Source organism: Populus nigra, chromosome 3 (assembly GCF_951802175.1).
Source record: "Populus nigra chromosome 3, ddPopNigr1.1, whole genome shotgun sequence".
Lineage (NCBI taxonomy): Eukaryota > Viridiplantae > Streptophyta > Magnoliopsida > Malpighiales > Salicaceae > Populus > Populus nigra.
This window is the reverse complement of record NC_084854.1, coordinates 19,558,871-19,582,322: the sequence shown is the minus strand read 5'-3', so window position 1 is coordinate 19,582,322 and position 23,452 is coordinate 19,558,871. Positions and strand designations below refer to the sequence as shown.

The window sequence follows — 23,452 nt, the reverse complement described above, 5'->3', positions numbered from 1 at the left end:
GGATTTTTTAAAAAAATTTAGGGTCAAATTATAATTTTTGTCAAATTGAAGGACCAAATTGTACCACAAATTCAAAAAACATGATTTAACCACAGTACCACACTTGACCTCTCTCAAACTTGTGTCTTGTGTCTGGCTATTATATGTGATCTCAACATGTGAAAGAAATGATTAAAAATGAAACTGCTTTGCTGATCAATGCAAAATTATAAACTTAATTATCAGTATGTTTTACAGTGTCTATCCATCATCTTTCATCCTCTGAATTGTATAAACTTGCACATGCTTGGATTGTGCTGAAAATCACACTTCTATTCAAGCCTTTGAACAATCTTCTTGGCTCTATGAAGTTTTCTCTTTTAGATTACAGGTATTAATCACGATATGCCTGAAAAATGCTGCCCCCACCTGTTACAGGTATAAAATTACCATGTTGTAGCTAAATTGGCAACAGATAGAAGCCGATTACGGTATCTTAAGGTCTTCTGAGAGGTCAAGGCCCTAAGATGCGCGTGTTCTTATGAATTAGCAAAACTTACGGATATGAAAACACTTTAACAACAGGGTAACTCCTTCATTAACATTCAAGAAGAGCAATGGTTTTTTCAATTTAAAAAATATAGTGAAATTTCTAAAATACTCTTAAAAGAAAAAATTTCAATATTGGCATCAAGGGATAATTTGGTACTTTTAAAATGGTTTTTTTTTGTTATTATCATGTAAGATGAGGGCAATTTTGTATTTGGACAAATATATATATAAAAAATCAAAAGTATAGTGAAACGACCGAAATGCCCTTAGAAGTCAAAAAAATAAAAAAATGATCTTAAGGGGCTTTTTCCAAAGGTTTTTTTCATTATTAACATATAAAATTGTGGGTGATTTGATATTTGAATAAAAAAAAGTTCAGGCATATGTACGACACTATGAGGCATGCAGGAGACACCAACACACTATGGGTGTCATGTGCAACGCCTCCACGACACCTTTCATTATCCAAAAATACCCTTTCATCATGTCATTGGAAGCACTGTCATGTTTTGTTTCCTGTTTGTATGATGCATGTCTTTGGTGGTGATTTAGTTTGTCGTCAATTGGTCTTTCTATTCTTTTCTTTTTCCTTCTCTTCTCTCTCCTCCCAAAAAAAATTATAGCTTGTCCTTTTTGTTGTTGGTGTTTCAACTTCAATCATTATTCTTTTGATTTCTAATTTTTGTTCCTGGCTCTTTTATAGAAATTTTATTTGTTTTTAATTACATTCTTCCATCACAATTCACTAAATATCACATTCTTTAATTTGGTCATCATTCTTTTGATTTATAATTTTTGTGTAGCCTTAACAAACAAGGTGTACATTGTAAAAATTGGAACTCTGCTACCACCTCTCATGTGTCCATATAAAATAAAGAAACCACTGACTTTTAAATCCTAATGAAACATGAGAACCTTGCTAATTAATAGCTCTAATTATGTCGCCTCTAATGTCCTTGTAGAATAAGGAAGCCACTTTATAGGAAGTCTATAAGTTAGAAAGAAAGATATATAATTCTAAATCAACTAGGAAAATAATGCAATTTTCACATAGTAGTTTCTAGTTTTAATCTTAAGGTCTTCCCAAACTCCGATTGATATTCAATTTTAACCCTATAAAAATAAGATCTGTGAAATCTTTTGATAAAATATCAATTCGATCCAACATTCAGATTGAAACTTATACTTGTTAGCGTAAAACTGTATATTAGAAGAAAAAAAAGGCCTAAAATTACCTCTCCTTACCCAACCCTTTATTGGACCACATTAATCAAGGCTTAGTCACCCCTTCTTGAAAGTTTGAAATTGACTTGACCAAAATATCTTAAAAAAGCCCATCAAATACCTTTTCAATCTTCTTAGTTGAATAACACAAGGTCAAAAACTTTGACTTCTCCTTCCTCATTCTCATCAACGATCCTATACCTTGCCAAACATTACATTCATCCTCTCAAATTGTTGTCCCATGGCCCCTAACTAAAATAAAATATTCTCCTTCTCCTTTTTAGAGGATGCCCCGTCTTAGAAAGACACTGTTAAATTTAAAATTTTACATTAGCAATAAAAAACAATTATTATCATTTACTCCCTTACGTGTTTACACTCAATAATCAACGGGTTGTGGTCGTTAATCCAATAGCTTCAATTCTTTGGTTCAAGATAATCACTATATTGAGTTTTTATCTTCAATTCGATTTTGTCTTTTTGGGTTGTATTTTTTCTTGTTTATGAGTTCACATCACAAGAAACTATTTTATAATAAACTCAAACTTAGGCCCAAGCCACATCATGTTGACGCGTACTTATGTATGGGTTTAAATTCAAAATCCATTTTACTTGTGTCATTTTCCCTCTAAACAATTAGGTTCCTTTTGGTCTCAATATTAACTCTTCATATTCTCACTAAATAAACCACAAGAAAAACTTATTTCTTTCTAATATGGGATAGAGTTTATAGAGGGCTTTGAGTTTCATTAAAATATGTAAACCAATGGTTCTTTGAGAATAATTTTTTATTCATCTACAATTTATTTAAATCATATTAGTGGTTTATGTTAAAAAGCTTATGTTGGAGGTTAAATTTCAACAAAGTTTTAACCCCAAAAGTGAATGGATCCACTTTTAATTTGGCCTCAAATATTTTCATTAACCATGTTCCTAGATAAAATTTGCAACAAAATATCCCACTAACAAAGCAGAATGTTTTTGTTACAATACTAATGTCAGTAAAAATGAGTAACGGATGTTGATGTATTTAGATATAACTAGTTTATTTCCTACAGTAGTATCGTTGTGGGTTGGATGAAAATTTTTTGGAATATAAGAAAATAATATATAAACCATATAATTTTTTTTGGCATTGTCATTAAATTAAGTACAATGGTTCAAACTTGACAACTCTTAACATGACTATTTGTTTAGCTCAAGTTTTAAATTAAATCATATGAAAGTTGCCGTTATGTGACCTTGTTTACTGTGTAAGTGTAAAGACAAAAATGAAACATGTTAAATTAAATCTAATTAACCCGTCAAACCCGTAACAGAAATTATAGGCTCTACTAGGTCAAATTATTTTATATTTTATTTTATTATATAATAAAAAAATATAAAATTTAATTTACAATCAACCCAATACTAAAAAACTAAAATAAAAAAAAAAACCTCACATTAGAAGATAAAAAAAAAATAGAACAAAAAATACTCAAATGGTGTGTTACGATAAAGCCAAACATGTGGGTTTGGGGAGGCCCGCAGGCGTGGGCCGTGCATCTCATTTTTATTTAAAAAGAAAAAAATAAACAACCATTCATCTATTGTTTGAAAGAATATATTGCTATTTGTAGCTAGGAATCAAACCCATAAACTGGACACCGACCGGCTTACTTACCAATTGAACTATGATATGAAGTGGTTAACCAAGCTATTAAAATATATTAACTTGATTCATTGTTGAATAATTAAGCCGAATCAAGCCATTTAGTTGATTCCTTTTTACTATTAGATTTGAAATCAATGGTTTTTACAAACCAGCATTTTAGACTTTCCCAAAACAGACGGATGCGCAAAAGCATTGAATTGAATTGAAAATATTGATCGGATCATGCATGGATTTTCATATAAAAAAAACACATCACGGTGGAAAGGACCTGATGAGCACTCATCAGTAGAGTTCAGAGCCGCAAGTAATCCTGGGACATCCTTTGCAAGGACTGCAAGTAACGCTTTGAAAAAGAGAGTTTGGCCTACCCAACTTATAACCCATATTGTTCTTACATCTACGAAGAGCACGCCGTCGTAAAAAAGAGTAACAAAATAAAATAAACTCCAAGGCAACTAAATGAAAATGGTGATTACTTAAGGTGACTTGTCTGTTGCTGATCAATTGACCTCATGTTCTTTTACTCTATTTTTATGTTGTTGTGAACCTACTTGAGTAAATAGTACGACAAGAGAATGTTTTCAGGATTAATATGTGGGAAGTGGGTGCCAAATTTAATCATTTAATTTTCAGATTTCCTATGCCCCCAAATTATCAAACTTCCATGCAAGGTTCCTAATAAATAAATGCAAAAATTAGAAAACACATGGTCTGCTTCCCAATCTATGTTGATCCATGAACAAGAAGACTTTATGTAGCATGTAAGAAACCTAGTAAGATTAGGCTTCTAATCCTTGTTTTCGAAGAATGTACTCACCCACCTAACCTAACTGTGAAAAACGACATGGCAGCAATTCCCATATTCCCTTTATAAGGTTGAGGTAGCCAGTCACGGATGAAGACAACAAGCTTGAAAGCAAGAAGGAAACCAACAGCAACAGAGAGATTGCCAAAGAAAGGTCTCGAAGTCAGCAAATATGGAGTACTCCGGTTGCCTCATCCGTTTTATGCTTCTTGCTGTCTGCCTCCTCCCCGCTTTGGTCGAGTGCAGGATTCGGCATTACAAGTTCAATGTAAGTTAAATGCTGTAGCAAGCTTCCATGTGACGAAAGCCTGAACTGCTTGCGCTTTGGGTCATTAGTCGCATTCATGTGACGAAAATCTTCTTTGAAATGCATTTCGTTATTAGAAGATAGCCATGTTTTGCACGATGCATTGCACATCATGACACTGCCTTGGCTTAAAATCATGCAACTTTACCCATATCTTTTTCCTGACTAGTCCATGATTCAAATGGAAATCATAGAGTTTCCACCTACCTATAGCCACTATTTTAAATACCAGAAAAGTTTATTCTCATGCTTACTTTATGGTTAAATAATAGCAGCAGAAAGCTCTCACTATATATATATATATATATGTTCAAGAAACCATTAAAAAAAATATTAAATAGGAAAAGGGTGGTAAGATCTAAAATCACTGTAGTGATGTAATTTGTCACAACAAATTAAACAATATGGACAGTTTAGCAGTCATGACCTTTGAATTATATACATTTGATGTAGAAATGAGCTTAAATATTTCACCTATCATTTCAACAGGTGGTGATGAAAAATACTACCAGACTATGCTCTAGGAAGCCGATTGTTACCGTCAATGGCCGCTTCCCAGGACCCACTCTGTATGCCAGAGAAGGCGATACAGTTCTTGTAAAAGTTGTTAACCATGTCAAATATAATGTTTCTATTCACTGGTAAGCTAACGAAACAAACCCTGTATAACAGTTATACTTCAATTGATCATGAATGATTCCGATGCGGATTCTTCTTGGTATTCGGCAGGCATGGCATTAGGCAACTAAGAACGGGCTGGGCTGATGGACCAGCATACATTACACAATGCCCCATTCAGCCAGGGCAAAGCTATGTCTACAATTTCACAATCACTGGTCAGAGGGGCACACTTCTTTGGCACGCACATATTCTCTGGCTAAGGGCCACAGTTCATGGTGCCCTGGTTGTCTTGCCTAAACGCGGCATCCCCTACCCATTCCCAGCTCCTCATAAAGAAGTGGTTGTTGTATTAGGTGAGCACGATACATTATAGTTATTTCTTTCACTAATATTTTTGAAATTATGTGCATTCCGACCATAATTCAAATATTTAAGGTTCATGGTTATTAAATATGTAACCTGAGACTAGTGTGGTGACGTGAAATTGCAGCTGAATGGTGGAAATCAGATACTGAAGCTGTGATCAACGAGGCTCTTAAATCTGGATTAGCTCCAAATGTCTCTGATGCTCACACAATTAACGGCCATCCAGGAGCTGTCTCAGCTTGTTCTTCACAGGGTATTCAACTAAGATTAAATACCATAAGATATACTTGAAAGTTCTGGCTGTCAATGCTTGCTTTCTAATAAATGTCTGATACAGAAAGATTTTTGGATTCATGCAGGCGGTTTCACATTGCCAGTCAAAAGTGGCGAGACCTACATGCTACGGTTGATCAATGCAGCACTCAATGAAGAGCTCTTCTTCAAAATTGCAGGGCATAAGCTTACAGTCGTCGAAGTTGATGCCACCTATGTTAAACCATTCAAAACCGATACAGTCCTAATTGCCCCAGGCCAGACCACCAATGTCCTTGTCACAACTAACAAAAATACAGGCAAGTACTTGGTTGCTGCCTCCCCGTTCATGGATTCTCCAATTGCTGTGGACAACATGACAGCGACAGCCACTTTGCAGTATTCAGGAGCACTTGCTAACTCCCCTACAACTCTCACCACCCCACCTCCAAAGAATGCCACTGCAGTTGCCAACCAATTTACCAACTCTCTACGCAGCCTTAACTCAAGAAAATTTCCTGCCCAAGTCCCATTGAACGTTGATCACAACCTTTTCTTTACAGTTGGTCTAGGAGTTAACCCATGTCCAAGTTGCAAAGCTGGTAATGGCAGCAGGGTTGTTGCTAGTATTAACAATGTCACATTTGTGATGCCGACCACTGCCCTGCTCCAAGCACATTTCTTCAACATCAGCGGTGTGTTCACCAATGATTTTCCTGCAAAGCCACCGCATGTTTTCAATTACACTGGCACTCCACCTACAAATTTACAGACCAAAAGTGGAACTAAAGTTTATAGGCTGAGCTACAACTCGACAGTCCAACTTGTTATGCAAGATACTGGGATCATATCCCCTGAGAACCATCCGATCCATTTACATGGATTCAATTTCTTTGCTGTCGGTAGGGGAGTAGGGAATTACAATCCGAAGTCTGATACTAAGAAATTTAACCTCGTTGATCCTGTTGAACGGAACACAATTGGAGTACCTTCTGGTGGATGGGTGGCGATAAGATTTCGCGCCGATAATCCAGGTAATTGCTGTTTAATGTTTTCGTTTGGAAGTACAGAGCTTGGCATTTTCAAGTTTGTTTAATTTCATGTTCTCTGATTTTCTTCTTTGCATCTCTTGTAGGAGTTTGGTTCATGCATTGCCATCTAGAGGTGCACACTACATGGGGACTTAAGATGGCGTTCTTGGTAGACAATGGCATAGGCCCTAAGGAGTCTCTTCTACCGCCGCCAAGCGACCTTCCAAAATGTTGAAACCATGTGAAGAAATTCAATAGCTGAAAGATAGAAGCAGTAGTGGATCAGAAAACTTGGTCAGGGGAGAAAGATTCAATACTCAAAAAGAGAAGAGTATGTAAAAAACAAAAAACATAAAAATAAAACAATTAGAGTTAAAGATCCTATTTTTTTCTTGAGTAAATTGAAAGATTTTCTCAAGCGAGTTTGAATAAAAAAAGATTCTCGAATATATATTGAAAATTCGGTGGCTAATTAAGCCTGTTCAATTGTTTGTATATCGTTTGAACTGTTTGTTAGAATTTGAAAGAACCTTCACATTTTATTGAAGTTCACTGTCCAATTGCTGATATGAACCCCTCCAATCCTTATAATATTGATGCAGCAACTGTCTTTCCCTCCCTGGCACTGCACCCTGTATTTCCCATTCTTGATCCCTCTTTGCAGGAAAGAAACAAATAACATAATAGTCCAGATATAACATTTACTCCTACTACATACCATCCTCTTTTCTTTTCTTTTTTTTATTTGCAGCATCAAGTCCTGAAAGAGGGTATGCTTAAGTTTGGATCCCATGATAGCTAGAGAGATTAGTAGTTCTAAACTGGCTGGATACTACATATGATAGAACGTAAATGTTAAAATAAGTAATTGTATCCTCCACTAAACTTGGTGCACAAAATGAGTGGGTGGAATTATGTATCATTTTATGGGTGAAACTTGGCAGTTAGCTTGCTCCTCGTCCAACGCACAAGCTGTCCTAAAGGTTGGAAGTTTGAGGTGATCCTGTTGCTTCCTATTTTTAGGCCAATAACTAATCAAACTAGCTTTTACCTTCGTAATCTTTCCCTCCTTGCACGCCATTTTGACCGTTTCATATAAAAGAAACCTCTCTCTTTCTCTCTGTCGCCCTCTCAATCTTTAGCAGATCCTTTATGTTTTCTCACCCTCTTCCAACATCCTCCATTTTTTTTCTCCTTTTTTTCTTAGTTTGATCAAGTGAAGAGAGAACTATCATAGTGTTCATGGGTAACAGAACAGAATCAAAAAAGTGGATGCTCGAAAACATTGAAATTGATAGGATGGTGGAAGTTCCTATCAATGATGAACCAAAAAAACATTTTCCACCCAGAGGACCTGTTGGCGCATCTATCAAGTGGAGTGCAAGTAATCTTGGGGCATCCCTCAGAAGGACTACAAGCAGTGCCTTGAGGAAGAATGGTGTTCTCTCTTCGAAACCTCCTCGCCCCAAGATGGAAAGGACAGCATCATCTGCTGCTAGAGGGCTTAAAAGCCTAAGGTTTCTTGATAGAACAGTGACAGGAAAGGAAATGGATGCATGGAGATCAATCGAAAGGCGCTTTGATCAATTTGCAGTTGATGAAAGGCTCCCAAAGGACAAATTTGGAATCTGCATTGGTATGCTGTTGAAATCTTTCGTTGTTGAGCGTGTGCGCATTATCCTGTTTTTCAAAAATAACAAACACAAATCGATACTTGATTCCTTTTTGCAGGACTAGGAGATTCAAAAGAGTTTGCTGGAGAAATATTTGACGCAATTGCTAGGCGTAAGAATATATTCACCGCAAATGGGATCACAAAAGATGAGTTGAAATTGTTTTGGGAAGACATGACTAAACAAGATCTTGATTCTCGACTTGGAATATTTTTTGATATGTAAGAAATCCCCCCCTTGAAGTCTAGACAGCTAAAATATGGTGCAACATTAAGCTGACATAATGATGTCCTAGGTGCGACAAGAATGGCGATGGGAGGCTATCGGAGGAGGAAGTGAAGGAGGTGTGTATGGTTATATTGTCCTCGTGCACAATTATTCTTTTTATTATTATTATTATTCTTCCTCCTGATCATGATATTTCGATTTCCTGGTTTACGTTATGCTAAAGATTATAGTGTTAAGTGCCTCCGCAAACAAGCTCACAAATCTTAAACAGTACGCGGCAGTCTATGCAGCTCTAATCATGGAAGAGCTTGATCCTGATCATCTTGGATATATAGGGGTTAGTATTAATGCAAAAACTCTGGTTTCAAATTCTGAGACAATGTGGCAATTAGAAACTCTATTTGTTCTAGTTTTGCAGCTATGGCAGCTAGAAACTCTACTAAGAGAGATGGTGAATAATGAAGATCAAATTACCACAAAGCTCAATAGAAGCACACATACTCTCACAAGAGCCATGATCCCAAGAAGATATCGGACTCCTGTTACCAAATCATTGTCGCTGTCAGTAGAATATATTCATGAGAATTGGAGGAGCATATGGGTTATGACGTTATGGTTAGCTGTAAACTTGGCACTTTTTATTTGGAAGTTTAAGGAATTCGAGAAATCACCCCTATTCAAAATCTCAAGTTATTGTGTCTGTCTTGCCAAGGCTTCCGCGGAGACTCTCAAGTTGAATATGGCTCTCATTCTTCTTCCTGTTTGCAGAAGAACACTCACTAAGCTTAGATCGTCATTTCTCGGCACCTTTATCCCTTTTGATGACAACATAAACTTTCACAAAAACATTGCTTTGGCCATAGTAATTGCGACTGTAGCTCATACTCTAGCACATATGCTTTGTAATATTCCGTTGTTGAGTTCATGCCCAAAAGACAAATTCATGGCATATGCTGGACCATTGTTCAATTACCAACAGCCAACTTATTGGTTCTTCATACGAAGTAGTGTAGGCGTCACCGGAATTCTGATTATCCTTGTAATGGGGTTCTCATTTACATTGGCAACACACTATTTCCGAAAGAATGTCGTTAAGTTACCAGGGGCGTTTCACAAATTGGCAGGGTTTAATGCTTTCTGGTATGCGCATCAGTTGCTGGCCTTGGCATACCTGCTATGTTTTTTGCATGGCTACTTCTTAATCTTTGAAAAACCTTGGTATGCCAAAACGGTATGTGCAATCCTCAGCTAGCTACTTGTTCATTAAGCATAACTTTCTCTGCCATTTGTGCTCCAACAGTTCTGAATGCAATATTTTCGTGACAACAAAATTTCTCTTCTGAACATGGGTTAATGAGGTTGCTGAAACTAATTGTGTAATCTAACTTTTCACAGACATGGATGTATCTCATTGGCCCAGTAGTATTCTATGCCACAGAGAGAATCTCGACAAAATATCAGGAACACCATCACCAGGTTGATGTCATTAAGGTCTGTATTAGTGAGATTTATTCTCCTCAAATCACTTGCTTTCCTGATCCCTGATATTAATTCATTAAACTCATCATGTACTTTGGGAATTACAGGCAATTATATATACAGGGAATGTTCTTGCTCTTTACATGAACAAGCCTCCAGGATTTAAGTACGAAAGTGGAATGTACCTCTTCATCAAGAGCCCGGATTTGTCAAGTTTTGAATGGTAATAAACTGATCTCCAGTACTTCATTAGAATGCTTTCCATGCCATTTAATAAAAAAATCCCAGTTCTTATTGCTTACAGGCATCCCTTCTCCATCACTTCTGCACCAGGAGATAACAATTTGAGTGTCCACATAAGAACCGTGGGTGATTGGACTACAGAACTCAAAAACTTATTTGCAAAGGTTATGGCTTAATTGGTGTTTCACAATATCCATGCAAATGAAGCTGTTTTATTGAGATGAGAAATACAAATTATATACTTAAAGAATGTTATATTTCGCAGGTCTGTGAGGCCCCACCTGCTGCGAAACAAAAACAAGGCAGGCTAAATAGATTGGAAACAATAGCAATGTCAAACTCGAATTATGATCAGATACAAGCAACGTGAGTAAATTAAGTCTTAACTGATCTCTTCGACAGTTTTTTAAAACTAGAAATATAATAGCCCCTTTTTTTCTTATGGCAGATTCCCAAAGATCCTGATCAAAGGACCTTTCGGAGCCCCAGCTCAGAATTACAAGAAGTTCGACATCCTATTGCTCATAGGTCTAGGAATCGGAGCAACTCCCTTTATCAGCATTTTGAAGGATCTCCTTAATGGCATCAAACCAAGTGCAGCCGATTCGATGAAGGTAGGTTATGCAGAACCAAACAAATATCTGTTCCATAAGATTGCTTAGACTAATAAGTTGAAAATCATTTCGGCTAACACATGATTGCACTCAGGACCGACGATGTACAGAAAGAGCATACTTTTACTGGGTCACAAGAGAACAAAGCTCTTTTGATTGGTTTAAGGGTGTCATGGACGATGTTGCAGACTATGATGATAATGTATAGTTTTTGATAGCTGAAAAAGTCATCCTTTTACATACTTTTCACCCTCGCTGATGCTCTAATCTAACCAGTAATTTTATTGACACTTTTGAATATATCAGCATATAATAGAAATGCACAACTACTTGACTAGTGTGTATGAAGAAGGAGATGCAAGGTCTGCACTTATTGCCATGGTACAAAAACTGCAGCATGCAAAGAATGGACTTGATGTTGTCTCCCAAAGCCGGGTACAAATCAGTTTGACAGGCCACTGCATCATCGACTATATATATACTAATATACTATATATGTTTACTTTTGAATCTTTTTTCCTAACATGCAATAGAATGTGACAGATAAGAACGCATTTTGCAAGGCCCAACTGGAGAAAGGTGTTCGCTCAAATGGCAGAAACGCACAAGTCTTCTCGGATAGGTGAGGATAAAGCTATAATGAATTTTCATGTTCTTAAGTTATGAGATTGTTTTTTTATTCGACAATAATAGATGGCTTCGAGTGATCAGCTTCCACATCAACCAAAATTGTAATTAAGCTCCGTTTTATACTTAGATATCCTTTATATATTTCTTTATGTTTCGGTTTGCAGGTGTCTTCTACTGTGGAAGCGCTCTGCTTGTCAAAACACTGAGAGAGCTTTGCCAAGAATTTACTCTAGATTCATCAACCCGTTTCCAATTTCATAAGGAGAACTTCTGAATTAGCAATTCTATCCTTCTTGCAACATGGTTTTGCGTCGAGCACTACTGCCCTGTATTCACAGAAGGAAAATTAGCTCTTGAGAATGTTTGAACTGCACAGAACGGGATGCAGGTATGGAATAAAATAATAATAATAATAATAAAATCTATTTTCTTATAACGTTTTGAGTCCTCTTTATGCTTCATAATGAGTTTTTTTATGTTTGCATTACACCAAACAAATAACGACAGGTGAAATAAAAATATATATATTACTTGAAAAGGATATATAAAGTATATAATAACAAATAATACTGGACATTAATTTACTTATATCATATATTTTGGCATGTCGTGCATTGTTCAAGTAGTTGAAAAAATAATCTATGAATTAAAAAATAAAAATTCTATATTTTTTTTATAGTTAGATTCCACACAATATAAAACATTATCATAATCTACCCCGGCAACAACGTGGTTAACAGTGCTGGTATGCTCTATGGTAAGTGCAGTTGAATTATAGAATGTCGGGTCAGCACTACCCGACAACACTGCACATGCTTGTTGGATTAATTATTACTAGTAATTATTTAATTGCTACTTCTAAATACGGCAAACAAGAACATTTCTATTTATGGAAACCACCTTCGTGATGAAGTCCCAATCATTCCAGCCACACTCCGCTGAATAAAAACCAGGCTGATTGGAATTAAATATTCACGTATTTAAAATTTATAAAATTCAGTTTTTTATTTCCTATATTAATTTTATTATATTCATCTTATTAATTTCTTTATATATTTTTAAAAAATAAAAGCTACATAGGAGTTTTTGAAAAATTAGTTTAATATTAAATTTCTTTCCTTTGGAATTGTAAATTAAATGAGTTGATCTTTGATTTATTTTTGTAATAGTTTTAGATATTGAATTTGTTTTGAAATTCAATTCTTAACACTTAAAATGATTTTAAATATGAATTTTATTAAAAGATATAATTAAATTTAAATTCAAATCTAAAGGTTTAAACATGCTGTAAGAAATAAAAAATAGTTTAGGCTTTAGCTGGAAGAGTATATCGAGGAATTATTCATGGGTCGGAAAGGCCTAGAAAACGAGATATATACCCTCAGGGCATCAGTTGACAGAAAGGAGCTCAAGCCTTGCAGACGAGAAGGCCAAACTTGGAGAGGAATCAGATCATTATCATCATTGATTTCCAATCATATAACTGTCTTGTAGCCGTCTTTAATTTCCAATCATTAGTCGCCAATTTAATCAAAATCGACACTAGTTTTTCCAATGACGTACTTTAATTCCTCTACATTTTTCATCGGAGTACTTCATGGATTTTTTCTCGGATTATTATTTTGATTTAGTGAATTCAAACCTTGAACAATTTATTTTTATGAATACACTATATCGATATAAAAGAAATGCTCTCAAAATTATCCAAAGAAAATTATTTTTATTGATGTGCAAGCTAACCTAAGATTATCAATAACTATAATTAAACTAAAAATAAATATACTATTTCTCATAATCATGTAAAGAATATTTTTTTTTTTTTTTTGATAGATAATTTGATAGATTATCAATAGTTTAACCTGTTAGGTAAGATCTTAATATATAATTTATATTATTTTTTAATACACCCCCTCAAGTGAAAGCCCTTTAAACTTGAAACTTGCACAGACTCATATTACCTTGTGCTTAATTTTTATCAAATAAATAGGGATGGTGAGATTCGAACTTGTGACCGCTTGGTCATTAAGACTCTAATACAATGTCAAAGAATCATCTCTAACAATTCCTTGCATCAATTTGGTAAATTTAAAAAAAAAATTAATAATTTGTCATGGTATTGAGTTCCATGATTTGAAATCTTGAATCCATAAAGTTGAGAGAAGAAATTAACGATTCACTTTAACCACTAAACAAGTGCCTTGTAAGGAATATTACTAGTAATTAATCCATAGTTATTACAAGCAAGCATGCCTTAATTCACACGATGTGACTTAATTTGTGACAGATTACATGTATATAAGTTAATCATTATTTGATTTTAAGTTTACTACTACAATTAAGGATATCTTTGATAATAAAGAAATATGAAATGATTGCTTTATACATTTAGGGATTTATAAATAAATTTGAATTTTGTTAGGGAGTTTTTTTTTTTTTTAAGAAACAGCGAATTTGAATACAATATCGATCGTCAAATTCATTTTAAGTGGGATTTAAGGTTTGGTTTGACGGTAATAAAGAAGAAAAGAAGCAACATTAATGCATCCAGGAGTACTCATCAACCTAATTACTGAGAAAAGGGAAATTGTTAACATGTCCGAAAGATACGAGGTTACATATAGCTAGTGCGTTGAGGTAGATTCCATACAATACATTAATTGATTTCTTAAGGTTTCATCATGTATAATTAATTTTGATATAATATTTTATTTGTTTTATGTTTTCGTGAAAATGGGAATCATCCCATATATATTAAAATAATCAAAGAGTACAATTGAGGTTCACAAAAAAAAATCAACTTACGTTTCAATAAATAACGACGCCACAATTTTTTTATAAAAATCTAAACACTTCAAATAAGCAGAAAAAATATATATCTTCAATCTAAATTTTATTTTCATATTAATGTATCTATTTATTATTTTAAGAAAAGTTATTTTTCAGTTTGAAGCATTGTTTTTTAAATAAAAAATTATCATGATCTCAAAAGCAAGTTCTAGTAAAATAATACTTAAATATTTTGTACTTGATTGAAGGTTCAACAGGCATTCCCATCAAAATATATAATATTATTTGAGACTATATCAAAATTGAATAATAATTTAAATGCTATATTAACTATTTGATTTATAATGCATTTTAAACAAGATCTAAAAAAATAGAGGAATAAAAAGAAGGAAAAGAAAGAGGCTACGAGCCTAAGCCTAAAAAATTGGGATTGAGTGCCCGACCTAAATGTAAAAAAGCCTAATATATGTGGACCAAAAAGGCCATGCACCAAGCATATATATATATATATATATATATATATATATATATATATATATATATATATATATATATATATATATACACTCTTTTATTATTATAATTTTAAAAAATAAAATAGACAATACTTCATTTATAATGATAGATGAAGTGTTGTTCGTCTAGCTCAAAATCCAATCATTGAAGAGAGATGGCTAGAAAAATAGATCCTGATTATTTTGTAACTAAAAACTCATTTTCAAGCTATTTTCATCTTAAAAACACGTAATAAACACTTTATGAATCATAATAAACAAATTTCTAATCTCAAAATACCTTTAAATCAGTTAAAACACACAAAATTAAAATTAAATAAGAAATATCTAAATAACATTTCTTTTGCTTAAGGGAATTCTCGTTGACACTCGAATTAATTTTTTTTATATACTAGAATGTGGCAAATGAATAATTTTTTCTTTTCTCTCTCATTTTTCAATGACTTTCTCTCTCTTATCCAAATTCTAGAGAATGAAACATAAAATAAAAGAATTTTCGGAGTGAAATGTGAAAGTCCTAAAACATAGGAACTAAAAATGAAAAGGTTCAAAATTCATAGCACCAAAGTGTACTTTTACACACCTTATGAACAATAAAAAATAAAAATAGGCCAGCTATAAATTGTTATTTAATCTTATTGAGCAAATCCAATTGCAACATCATATTAGTTTCCATGATTTGTTCACAATATTTTGGTATTGAGTTACTTTTGAGTTATTCGTAAAATTTTTTTTTTTTAATTTAAGAAAAACCTAAAAATATGATGAAATACTTGAAATTCTTTTAAGTAGCAGATGAGAAGATTGAAATCAAAAGGAAAATCCTAAAAATAAGATGAAATGCTTGAAATAGATATTAAGATTTTATGAATAAATTACATTAGAATATATTTGTTTGGGAGAATTAAATTTCATTAAAATATATTTTCAATTTAAAATTAATTCAAGTAAATCATCCAAAAAGTTATTTCAAGTCAAAAAATAATGTAAAAAATTAACCTTCATTTTTAATATTTTTCTTAAATTTCTTAATATAAGATAATAAAAAGAACTCCAAAATTAATATAAAAAATTGAAGAGTAAATTAAAACTTAAAAGTCCTAAATATTTTTATTAAACTTTTTGCTCTACATATCCTACCAGTAAGTGTGGCTATAATTAAAATAATATTTTGCTTTACATATCGTACCGGTAAATAGAATAACTTTTTTACAATATCATTAAACTCATTCAAGCTCGATGTGCTAAAATAGAACTTATTGAAAAAATAAAATAGAAAGAGCTAGTGTTTGAGCCAAAGATATAGACTTGACGTGTCTAGCCCAACAAAAAAAGGTCGGCATGTGTGGGCCAATAAGGTTAGGCTAGCATGACTGGCTTTGAATTGTTTTTTTTTTTTTTTTTTGCTAAAAGGGATATGATATGTTATCCACTCTTTTTTGTTTTCTTTTAAGCAAATAATGCATTCTTTGTTGTGGTAAATAATATGTCATTTACTTACCCATAGTTTAGCCATTAAAAAAATGGTCAAAAAATCTATTTGGAGTTTTTCAGACAAAAAGATCATTCTTTAAACTATTTTCATATCAAAACATCTAATAAACACTTTAAGAACCATAATAAACTAATTTATTAACTCAAAACACATGAATCTATTTAAAAACACAAATTAAACTGAAGAGAGAAACTCTATCTTAACCTTAATCTATTTTTTTCTAGCAAAACAAAAGCTAAAAAACATATCAACGGTACTCCTCTCATCAACATTTCCTTGAAAATAAAAAAACAACTATTTTTTTGAAAAAAAAATAGAAATGGCTAGTGTCTGGGCCAAAGATATGGGCTTGGCGTGCTAAGCCTAACAAAAAAAAGGTCGGCAAGCGTGGACGGACCAACAAGGTTAGGCCTACATAACTAGCTTTAAATTGTTTTTTGCTAAAGGGGATATGATATGTTGTCTACTCTTTTTTGTTTTTTTAAGCAAACAATGCATCGTTTGTTGTGGTAAATAACATGTCATTTGCTTACTCGTATTTTAGCCATTAAAAAGATGGTCAAAAAATCTATCTGAGGTTTTTTGGACAAAAAATTCATTCTTCAAACTATTTTCATATTAAAAAACATCTAATAAACACTTTAAGAACCACAGTAAACTAATTTATCAATTCAAAACACATAAATCTATTTAAAAACACAAATTAAATTGAAGAAAAAAACTCTATCTGAACCTTAATTCATTTTTTCTAGCAAAACAAAAGCTATAAAACACATTAATGGTAAACCTCTCATCAAATGAACACACTAACACTAATTTATCTTTTTATCATTAACAAAACCTCACCAATAAATTTTCTTTTCTTTTCTTCGTTGTTTTCTAATGACTCTCTCTCCTCTTACAACTTAGGGACTAAAATATAAAGAATATGATAGATTAAAACATAATTATTTCAAAGTAAAAGGACAAAAAGGTAAGGTGAAAAATATTTCCCAAGTAAAAAATTCTTATAAAGAGCTAAATAATCAGTATAAAAAATCCCATATATTTTCCACTCTATCAATCTTGGTCCTTTTATTTTCAATTCTTTACAAGCAACAAAATCATGATTTTCTCTTAGAATCAAGCATCAACCTAATGTTAAGGTATTTTATTGAGGCTATAATAACTCAATATAAAAGCAAAACGAAACAAATCATCAATTCTAATTCCTAAGAAACACAATATTGAATGACAAAATTGAAAAGAATAAAAGTTTGATGCCTAGATTATAATAAGGATGAAAAAATAAGAGAAATATTATTATAATCCATGGCGATTTTACTCATGTTATAGTACACTTCACCTAAAAATATCTTCTTTTTTAGATATTATTTTTAATTATATCGACATGTGGTTCAGCTCATGATTTAACATGATAATGCCCATTAAGGAGCTGTGTTGGGCTAACTTGTATATTGATATCTTTCCAACCAGGCCTATTTCACTTGGCATGCCAAGAATGATGCTTGGTAAGTATGAAAATGGATACTTATAGGTCGGATTTCTATTATATTTATATCTTATTTATTATCTAACGGGTAAAAAATTTAAATATTGATATTTTATTTATTGATTTTTGAGTACCCGTTATTTGAGTATTATTTATTACTAGATAAAAATAATATGTATGTATATATATATGTATGTATATATATATATATATATGTATGTATGTATATGTGTGTGTGTGTGTGTGTTAGTTGGGTTTGATAATATCTTTGCTCTATCCATTACTCATCAGGTAAGGTAAATACATAAAGAAAGCCACTTATTCAGATTGATTTAGATTGGTATCATATTTAGATAAAATTATCATCCTTAAACCTAGATACGATCATATTATAGGGATAGTTTATACACATGCATGCACGTACATTTATCCTTGATATAGAATAGTAATGTCACTCATACATTCCTACAATTACTCAATTTAGGTCAAGTAAAAGACTTCGGATGTGTATGTTTTTGCGATTCAACCTATAGTATAAATTACTTTTTCAATCGTTTTTTGTCTAGAAAAGACTTAAATTAATAATTTTTCATATGTTTTTTGATAATTTTGATGTTTGATGTTAAAAATAAAAAAATATTTTCATTTTAAAAAGTACTTTTACAAAACACATCCTGCATTATATTACAAAACATGTTTTTAATTGGATTGCAACTCGACACCATTTAATTTAAGGTTCATTCTATAATTCTTTTTGTTCATTAAAATTTCCATATTTTCTGTGCTATTGTTATTCTATTAGGTTGCATATGCATCAATTGCATTCTTAAAACTATTTTTAAAAATTTTAAAATTGATATATATGAAAAAAAAAATGTTTGTGTCTTCATCTCCATTCTCTTTGTCCTTTTTTACAGGGACATGAAAATTAGTTAAAAATTATCTTTAAGATATACAAAATTAAATATTTTAAATTATTTTATCTCTATAATTAAACGGTTTTTTTAATCATCAATTTTGTTATTTATTTTTTCAAAAAAGTAACTAAGCGCGCTGAAAAGGGACTCATTTATTCACATGATAAACCATAAATTAATGAATGAACTAAACTAGTTATGGTTTTTACGAATAAAACAGAAGCACTTCCCACAAACATTTAATTAAACATGCGTCAGCATTGTCAAAATTGGATACTGCTTTCTTCTTCCACCACCTAAGCCAATCACAGCTTGTCACTGTCAATTCTCAACTTTGATTTGGCCACTCTCATTTCATTTCTCTTCTCTCCATCTTCTAACATATTATTAAGGGAAGAAACTTTTCTTTAGCGGCAAAGCCCACAAACAAACAAGCTATCCACCAATCGCAACTCAACACCTATGACCTCACTCTCTTTCTTCTCTTGCTCATTTCTCTTTCCCGTAGATCACTCTCTTGCAAGAAGCAGTAGTGAGAAAGAGCTGGCATATATTTGTTCTCCAAGGCACTACTACTTTGTTGTTGTTTTCTTTCCCTTTTAGTTCACAGTGAAAAGATGTAAAAAAAAAAGCTAGCAAAGCACCAGTTTTTTTTTTTAACTCAGTTGGGTCTTTTTGCTTTTGCCGCTGTCTTTTGGTATCTTTTTAGGCGAAGTCTTAATCCCATATTTTTTGGGGTTGAAGTTTGAACTTCAAAGTTCCAAAATTCACGGTAGAGTATTGTTTTCTATTTTGAAATTTAAAAAGTTTTTTTTTTTAAAAAAAATTGTTATGATTTAGTACTTGGGTTATTATTGGAATAAAAATTAAGATCTGCTTATTTGTTGTTATTGTTTCAAGAATTTTCCTTGAGTTTTGGAAAGTTGCAAACTTTTCAAGATTCCTCAATTTGTTAAAACAAAAAAGTTTTCTCAAGATTCTAATCGAATGGCTATTTGGTCATAAAATTCTCCACTTCTCTGCATTTCCCATTTGGTGATTCTCTCTCTTTGAATTCAAAGGGAGAGAAAAAAATAAAAGTGAGTATCTTGTGTGTTTATAAATCATCTTTGGCATGCAAGTTATTTGCTTTGATTGTATATTGTGATTACCTACAACTATGAATCGGGGTATTGGAATTCTGTGTCCGGCCTCGTATTTGCAGAATTCAAACTGGTTGTTTCAAGAAGGCGAGGGAACAAAATGGACCCCAGAGGAGAACAAACAGTTTGAGAATGCTTTGGCTTTGTATGACAAGGATACGCCTGATCGATGGCTGAAGGTGGCAGCCTTGATTCCAGGCAAGACTGTGGATGATGTCATCAAACAGTATAGGGAATTGGAGGAAGATGTTTGTGATATAGAAGCAGGACTGATCCCGATTCCTGGATATAACAGTGATTCTTTCACTTTAGAGTGGGTAAGTAATCAAGGGTATGATGGATTGAAACAATTTTATAGTCCTGGAGGCAAGAGGGGCACGGCGACTCGGCCTTCCGAGCAGGAAAGGAAGAAAGGAGTGCCATGGACTGAGGAGGAGCACAGGTAAGTTACATTTCTTTGGCTGTAAAGCTAATGTGTCTTGATTATAATTTCGCAATAGTGATAGTTAACGAAAACTGGTTGTGTGTTAAAGGTTTTGGAGGCGAGTTAATTTTCACTTCCCTTGTTCTGTTTTCTATGTTGTTTTTGCTTGAATTGAGTTGTAGTAGAATTTTCTGTCTTGCTGAGGTAATTGAGATGAGATCAATGACCAACTTGGCATTTAGCTTATGATAGACCTAAGTTTATTGTTCCTTATAAATCTTTTATAATGGAATTCAACAATTTGAATTTGTCAATGCGCAGTCGAATTAGTTTAAAACTTGCTTTTCAAAGAATGTCTCTTTCATTCAACTATGTGTGTAGTTTTCATATTTTGGTGTCTTATGTTGGAGATACTTGACATAAACTGCAGGCAGTTTCTTTTGGGTCTTCAAAAGTATGGTAAAGGGGATTGGAGAAATATCTCCCGCAATTATGTGACTACTAGGACGCCGACTCAGGTGGCTAGCCATGCTCAAAAGTATTTTATTAGGCAAAGTACTGGAGGGAAGGATAAGAGAAGATCTAGTATCCATGATATCACTACTGTCAATCTTCCAGATGCCAAATCTCCATCACCAGAAAACAAAAGGCTATCATCTCCAGATCACTCAACCACAACCATGCAATCTCAGGCACAACCAAAAACGGCTGGCACGGTTAAAGGTTTATTTGACTGGAAACAACAAAATGAAGGAATAGCCACAGTTTATAATCCAGCAAATGACAATTTGTTGACGACACCTTTTTGTGGGATATCCTCATATGGATCCAAGCTGCAGGAGCAAAATCTGCTTGGAGGAACACTTCCAGGATATCAGTTTGGTCCTTACAATTTCATTTTTCAAATGCAATCAATGCAGCATCAATAAGGTCATAGATGAAGTGGAGCATTTAGGGTTCTGAAGGTATTGATATTCTATATGCTATTCAGTATGTTGGATAACTTTGTCAATTCTCTATCATGTATTATTGTGAATATGTCATTGGAGGCTCAAGTTAGTCCATATTTATTAGACTCTTGCAGAACGATCACGTAGCATATGCTGTGATTTTGCATTCAAATCTGAATCATTGAACCAAAAGGAAGCTTATTTATGTGATGCTTGACTTTTGATTACATGTGAATGTCCTAGCTGTGTTTGGAATTCAATTATAGTTGCAATGTTTAGAATTTCAGTTATGGTCGCAAGGCATTTTCTGTTTGGACTTGTTTGTGTTTTGAATATGGTACAAGAATCTATCCAAGTTGTCCTAGACCATGAAAGGTTCATGACTAGATGGGGTACTCTCCAATTATTGAGTTGCTGGCCTGAAAAGTACTTGATGCAGCTTCCTAGTTCACATGGTGAGTGAAATACAATCAGAACGATGAAAGAATGGGATTGAAAAACTCCTTCTGCTCAAGAAAAGAATTCCTGATGTGTTTGAGGTATTCAGATTATGACCTGTAAGATTGTTTAGTGCTGCTGTCGTATTCCTTTGATCAGAGAAAGCAGCAGTTCTTGTAAAAATGTACCCTGTCAAATTCTCAGTCCAAATTTGCTTTGGTCACAATTCAGAAATAATTTTTTTTCCTTGAAATGACGTTCTTTGATCTCCTTTTTTCTTGATTCCTTTATGCATATGGTTTATCTATCCCATTGGATGAACGAATTTGACAAAGGAATCTTGACTGAGGCTTGAGAGTAAGAGCCACTAGTTCAAGCATCTAATGCTGCCTTCTCTTTGTTCTGTTCATGAGGATGACATTGTTCTTTTTTTCACTTTGTTTTCTGATTTAAGATGGCAAAGTTAAGTGGGGGAAGATCCTATAAGATGTTTCAGTGACTAAATCAATCCATTACTTAATGCAACTTTGCCATTGAATTTCGCTTTGTTTCTTGTTGAGATTTCTTTCAGAAGCTAATGACAAAGTGGCAAAGACCAGCGCATTTCTGCAGATCCTTTAAGTTAGTCATCAGTAGAATCATTAATCATGGGGTGGTTCTCTGATTCTTAAATGTGAACTTTAACGAGACCGTGCTCATTAAAAGAGAGAATCTAACCAAGCACTAGGTCGGCTTTTCAACCATTAATTTAATCAAGTTAAGACTAAATTTTTTCCATGCTCATAAAAAGCTCCTCAAGATTCTCCTCTTTGGGTCGGCGGTAATACTTGGCTACCATTTATTTATGTGGATGTAGCCGTTAGCAAGAAGGGCTGATATAATTAGTAACCAAAAGAACTGACTGTAGCTCCTTGAGTGTATGAATTACACGGAGGAAAAGGCAATAATTTATCGATTCCTAAAGTATATCTTCATGAATATCAAACTTGTCACACCCGTACATAATATTCCAATCCAGATAGCTTTAAGAGAAGCATACCTCCCCCCCCCCCCCCCCCCCCCAATCCGATTTTGCTAGCCATTCAATTGGCTTTCCACCATCTCCATCCACTGAATTTGACATATTTTCGTTTTCGTATTGCTTTATTAAAGAAAAAAAAAACTAAGAAAAATCTTAAAAATGTCAGTCTACAAGCCAGTAACCACCACAAAGTGACAGCATGGGGAAAGGCTTTGTCAGTGACAGATGAACTTGCTACCCCTTCCTGTTCTGTTTGTCTCCTTTCTGTTGTTGCTGCTGCTGATAATCGATGGCACTAAATTTGATGTTGTTTATGCGAACCTTCATGAAAAGCAAGCCTACTAGTGCCACATCATATATTGCTTTGCAACTATTATTCATGGTCCGCCACCAGGCCAACAATTCAAGGCAACATGAGCAATTTAAAAAGTATCTGACACTTTTTCCTAGCTTCATGACAAAACTGCCCTACTTTTTTCAAAAGGAGAAGCTTTTATGCAAGTTGCATGATGCATAGAGGAGCACTTTCGATGTTTTCTTTTCCCATTTTCTAATCAAACCCATGGTTTAATTTCGAACAACTCACCCTACTCTCTCACACTATAATATTCAA

General features: G+C 33.4%; 3 protein-coding genes across 3 annotated transcripts; all 3 read left to right on the top strand.

The window, feature by feature from the left end:
* Nucleotides 1-4,320: 4,320 nt before the first annotated feature.
* Nucleotides 4,321-7,338, top strand: LOC133688658 (laccase-4-like). Its single transcript, XM_062108228.1, has 6 exons — nucleotides 4,321-4,482; nucleotides 5,011-5,162; nucleotides 5,251-5,495; nucleotides 5,633-5,761; nucleotides 5,868-6,794; nucleotides 6,896-7,338. The coding sequence occupies exons 1-6, from the start codon at nucleotides 4,387-4,389 to the stop codon at nucleotides 7,024-7,026; spliced, it is 1,680 nt and encodes a 559-aa protein (XP_061964212.1). The 5' UTR covers nucleotides 4,321-4,386; the 3' UTR covers nucleotides 7,027-7,338.
* Nucleotides 7,339-8,033: 695 nt separating this feature from the next.
* On the top strand, nucleotides 8,034-12,013 carry LOC133688490 (putative respiratory burst oxidase homolog protein H). Its single transcript, XM_062107982.1, has 14 exons — nucleotides 8,034-8,427; nucleotides 8,523-8,685; nucleotides 8,760-8,808; nucleotides 8,916-9,029; nucleotides 9,111-9,923; nucleotides 10,088-10,183; nucleotides 10,279-10,394; nucleotides 10,476-10,578; nucleotides 10,680-10,780; nucleotides 10,863-11,028; nucleotides 11,123-11,230; nucleotides 11,335-11,463; nucleotides 11,572-11,650; nucleotides 11,823-12,013. Exons 1-14 carry the CDS (start codon nucleotides 8,034-8,036, stop codon nucleotides 11,930-11,932), a joined length of 2,541 nt encoding a protein of 846 aa, XP_061963966.1. The 3' UTR covers nucleotides 11,933-12,013.
* A 7,130-nt stretch (nucleotides 12,014-19,143) lies between these two features.
* Nucleotides 19,144-21,607, top strand: LOC133688264 (transcription factor DIVARICATA-like). Its single transcript, XM_062107692.1, has 2 exons — nucleotides 19,144-20,448; nucleotides 20,861-21,607. Exons 1-2 carry the CDS (start codon nucleotides 20,024-20,026, stop codon nucleotides 21,357-21,359), a joined length of 924 nt encoding a protein of 307 aa, XP_061963676.1. The 5' UTR covers nucleotides 19,144-20,023; the 3' UTR covers nucleotides 21,360-21,607.
* Nucleotides 21,608-23,452: the final 1,845 nt, after the last annotated feature.

What these genes read in the sequence shown, in the direction of transcription:
- LOC133688658 (XM_062108228.1), top strand. Translation starts at nt 4,387, where the DNA reads ATGGAGTACTCCGGTTGCCTCATCCGTTTTATGCTTCTTGCTGTCTGC. An exon ending in CTCAGCTTGTTCTTCACAGG is followed by an intron (nt 5,762 to 5,867) that starts GTATTCAACTAA and finishes GGATTCATGCAG; the next exon opens with GCGGTTTCACATTGCCAGTC. An exon ending in ATTTCGCGCCGATAATCCAG is followed by an intron (nt 6,795 to 6,895) that starts GTAATTGCTGTT and finishes CATCTCTTGTAG; the next exon opens with GAGTTTGGTTCATGCATTGC.
- LOC133688490 (XM_062107982.1), top strand. Translation starts at nt 8,034, where the DNA reads ATGGGTAACAGAACAGAATCAAAAAAGTGGATGCTCGAAAACATTGAA. An exon ending in CGGAGGAGGAAGTGAAGGAG is followed by an intron (nt 8,809 to 8,915) that starts GTGTGTATGGTT and finishes GTTATGCTAAAG; the next exon opens with ATTATAGTGTTAAGTGCCTC. An exon ending in GCACAAGTCTTCTCGGATAG is followed by an intron (nt 11,651 to 11,822) that starts GTGAGGATAAAG and finishes TTCGGTTTGCAG; the next exon opens with GTGTCTTCTACTGTGGAAGC.
- LOC133688264 (XM_062107692.1), top strand. Translation starts at nt 20,024, where the DNA reads ATGAATCGGGGTATTGGAATTCTGTGTCCGGCCTCGTATTTGCAGAAT. An exon ending in TGGACTGAGGAGGAGCACAG is followed by an intron (nt 20,449 to 20,860) that starts GTAAGTTACATT and finishes CATAAACTGCAG; the next exon opens with GCAGTTTCTTTTGGGTCTTC.